The sequence below is a fragment of the Microtus ochrogaster genome, chromosome 21, assembly GCF_000317375.1.
Source record: "Microtus ochrogaster isolate Prairie Vole_2 chromosome 21, MicOch1.0, whole genome shotgun sequence".
Classification (NCBI taxonomy): Eukaryota; Metazoa; Chordata; class Mammalia; order Rodentia; family Cricetidae; genus Microtus; species Microtus ochrogaster.
This window is the reverse complement of record NC_022022.1, coordinates 14,121,720-14,125,366: the sequence shown is the minus strand read 5'-3', so window position 1 is coordinate 14,125,366 and position 3,647 is coordinate 14,121,720. Positions and strand designations below refer to the sequence as shown.

Here is a 3,647-nt window from a genome sequence, read left to right as displayed (position 1 = left end):
AGAGAGAGAGAGAGAGAGAGAGAGAGAGAGAGAGAGAGAGAGAGAGAGAGAGATTTCATATGGTATTAATTTGAAGGAATTTGCCAGGCTGGTGGAAGATTATTTACTTCTGAAAATTAAGCAGAGAGCCTTTTTCAGCTGTGCTTTTAGCAACAGAAAAAACAAAACAAACAAAACCAAACCATATTTGTAACATTGCTATAATGTTATAATAGCAAATTTAATTTTAAATGGTGAAGTCCTCTAGGATTCTACTTCTTAGCTGATAAAATCGCAGGTATTTTACCTTCAAGAAGAAATTGGTAACAGTTTATTTATTGACCACTATTATTATCTGCTTCTCTGCACTAATGTTACGTATGCATCACACACACACACACACACACACACACACACACACACACACACACACACTCGTGTAGAAGTGGTGAGTTGCTGACCTTTGTTGTCATCTACAGGATAGTTTAACCTTTTCTATATAATTCACCATCAGATAGAATAATCAGTTCTGACTTATTTAGCCACCCAGAGATTAATAATATTATTAAAAATATTAAAAACAAATTTAAAAAAACAGGGAATGACTGGCAGAATTGCAGTGCCTGTATTTTTAATGACACTAACATCTTCCTTTTTTCTTTTTCCTTCCCCTCTTTCTCTATGTCTGCAAAACCTAATCCTCTTTTTTACTGTTGTTCTCTGTAAACCTTGTCCCCGTGTGTGCTGATCACTCTCTTGCTGTCTTATGTGTGTGCGTCAAACTTTATCTGGCACTTCCTTTTGCATTTCTCTTGCTTTGTACCTGTCTTCCGTTAAACGCACACCTAGTCTTGTCCCCTCCTTCCCTCTCCGCCTTGCTCTCTTCTTTCTTTTTCATTTGTGACTATGCTTTTTGCAGTACATGCTGGATGCTGCTAGAAAATTACAACCCAATCTTTATGTAGTGGCTGAGCTGTTCACAGGAAGCGAGGAGCTGGACAATATCTTTGTGACTAGACTGGGCATCAGCTCCTTAATAAGAGGTAGGCCCACCGAAGTCCATTTCCGGTCTGAGATGCTTTGCTTTTGTTTAAGTCGATCAGGATTACCTTTTGTTTAATGTAACAGCTTTATACGCAATACCTGATGTAACTGAGTCTCCTTTAACAGTTAAATTGTCTGGTTTGTATTGAGATACTTCATTTCAAATAGAAAGACCAGTGAGGCCAGGTGTGATGGCTTAACACCTGTTATCTCACCACTTAAGAGGCTGAGGCAAGAGGACCACATGTTTAAGGCCAGCCTGGGCTACATAGGTTCCAGGCTAGCATAGAATATGTTTTTTGAGATCCTGTCTCAAAAAATAAAGGAAAGAAAGCTGGTGAGATGACTCAGTGAGTAAAGGTGCCCCCAAGCCAGGTGACCTGCGTTCAGTCCCCGAACCCACATAGTGGGAGAGAACAGGCTCCTGAAAGTTCTCCTGAACCCACATGGTGGGAGAGAACAGGCTCCTGAAAGTTCTCCTGCGACTTGTACACGTGCTGGCACCTGTGCACACGCAGCATGGCCACAAAATTAATTAATCAGTTTGAAAGGGTGAGTCAGAGAGAGAGAGGTGTGGTAATTACTCAAAACCAGAACTATATTTGTATATTTTGAAAATACACTAATCTGTTTTAGCTGCTATATGATACATTTTTTTAGATATTTTCCCATAGATTTAATATAATCAGCATCCCATTTTTTTTCTACTCAAGTTGATTCTCCAGTTAAATTGTAGCTAAGTATTGGTTACTTGGACTTGGTGACATTTGCTTAACCCTTTAGCTCTTACTTTTGATAGTGTTGATATGCCTTGAATGTCAGTCATGATCAGAAATCTAACCTCCTCTTAGACATTTATGAGTGACTGGGATTGCTAAACTGCTCTGTGCTGCTCTGCAGAGGCAATGAGTGCATATAACAGCCATGAAGAAGGCAGATTAGTTTACCGATACGGAGGGGAGCCTGTTGGATCCTTTGTTCAGCCCTGTCTGAGGCCTTTGATGCCAGCTATTGCGCATGCCCTGTTCATGGACATTACCCATGATAATGAGTGCCCTATTGTGGTAAGCATCCACCTATTTCTTATGCTGACTTATTTGCTAAATGTTTTAATATTTAGCTGATGCTTGATGACAGTAATATCCACATACTTTTTAATTGATTGAAATACCTTGATTTTAAAGTTTTTTATTGTTTTGAAGCAAAAAATGTGTCTTACAGAATTTATCTGTCCTTGTTCTTTTGCTTCGCTGTGCTAATGGAGAATTTGTGTTGCTGTACATTTGAAAGAACGTGAACTTTTGCTTTCTTCTTTTCCAGCACCGGTCAGCCTACGATGCTCTTCCAAGTACCACGATTGTCTCCATGGCGTGTTGTGCTAGTGGAAGCACAAGAGGCTATGATGAGCTCGTGCCTCATCAGGTGTGTTTAATCCACATGAGCAGCGACACCAGTCATTTTTATCCACACTTATATTGTAATCAAGATGTGTGTGTAACCGAGCTTGGCCTCTCTTCAGATTTCAGTGGTCGCAGAAGAGAGATTTTACACTAAGTGGAATCCTGGGGCGTCACCATCAAATACAGGAGATGTTAATGTCCAGAGTGGGATTATTGCAGCCAGATGTGCCATCAATAGAGTCCATCAAGAGCTGGGAGCTAAGGGTTTCATTCAAGTAAGAAGTGGGATTTTCGAGCTTTCTCTCTGGACGTGCCATTTCAAAGGAAGACCTTCTGACTTGAGCGCTTGTGTCCAGATGGGCTCTAAGGCAGTTTCTCTCCATTGCGTAGGTGTATGTGGACCAGGTGGATGAAGACATAGTGGCGGTAACGAGGCACTCGCCGAGCAGCCATCAGTCGGTTGTCGCTGTGTCCAGGACTGCTTTTAGGAATCCCAAGACTTCATTTTACAGCAAAGAAGTGCCCCAGATGTGCATCCCTGGTAACCGAAAGCAAGCACTGGTGGAATTGTAGCATGAAGCTCCATTAGCACATTGTCTTTATGTGTCATATATGACTCACTGACATAAACCTGGTTAAGAAAAGAACTTAGATGGGGACACTTTTCACTGCATGGAACACAACCTGAAGAAAAATATTCCCGAACATTAACACATATATGTATATATATACATGTGTTTCCTTATACTGTGGATAACATGTCTGTGTTTCCATTTTTACATATTATAACTTATACACATACTACATATGCATATGTACACATGTGCGCATGTTTAAAAGGCAAATATTAAGTCTGCTCACAACCCACCCTCATCTACCATCCTAGCCTTCTGTCTATCTGGCATTCAACCAAGTAGATGTTTTCACTATTCTCCACATAGTCTTCTTACCCACCTACATAGGATTATTTATAACCTTTAAGTACTGTAGTCCTACCTCTAAAAATATAGTCTGTCTCTCTTTGACAGTTATATGGCCCTAAGATCCTCCCTTATTGTTAATTGATTTTTTTTTTTTGCTAAATGTCTACATTTCACTCCTTACTATTTTAGATAGTATAACACAGCATACTCCTACACAAGTAGCAACTGCTTGTTAATTGAAGAGTCTCAAAAAAAAACCCGTGTGTGTGTGTGTGTGTGTGTGTGTGTGTGTGTGTGTGTG

At 40.2% G+C, this 3,647-nt stretch overlaps 1 protein-coding gene across 1 annotated transcript in view; it reads left to right on the top strand.

Annotated features, from left to right (window-relative positions):
- Agl (amylo-alpha-1, 6-glucosidase, 4-alpha-glucanotransferase) overlaps window positions 1–3,647 on the top strand; it is a 57,782-nt gene that overhangs the window by 24,141 nt on the left and 29,994 nt on the right. The window contains exons 13-17 of the mRNA XM_026784033.1: window positions 899–1,022; window positions 1,924–2,087; window positions 2,344–2,445; window positions 2,543–2,698; window positions 2,814–2,964. Of these exons, the coding sequence (XP_026639834.1) occupies window positions 899–1,022; window positions 1,924–2,087; window positions 2,344–2,445; window positions 2,543–2,698; window positions 2,814–2,964 (697 nt within the window). The remainder of the gene's footprint in view (window positions 1–898; window positions 1,023–1,923; window positions 2,088–2,343; window positions 2,446–2,542; window positions 2,699–2,813; window positions 2,965–3,647) is intronic.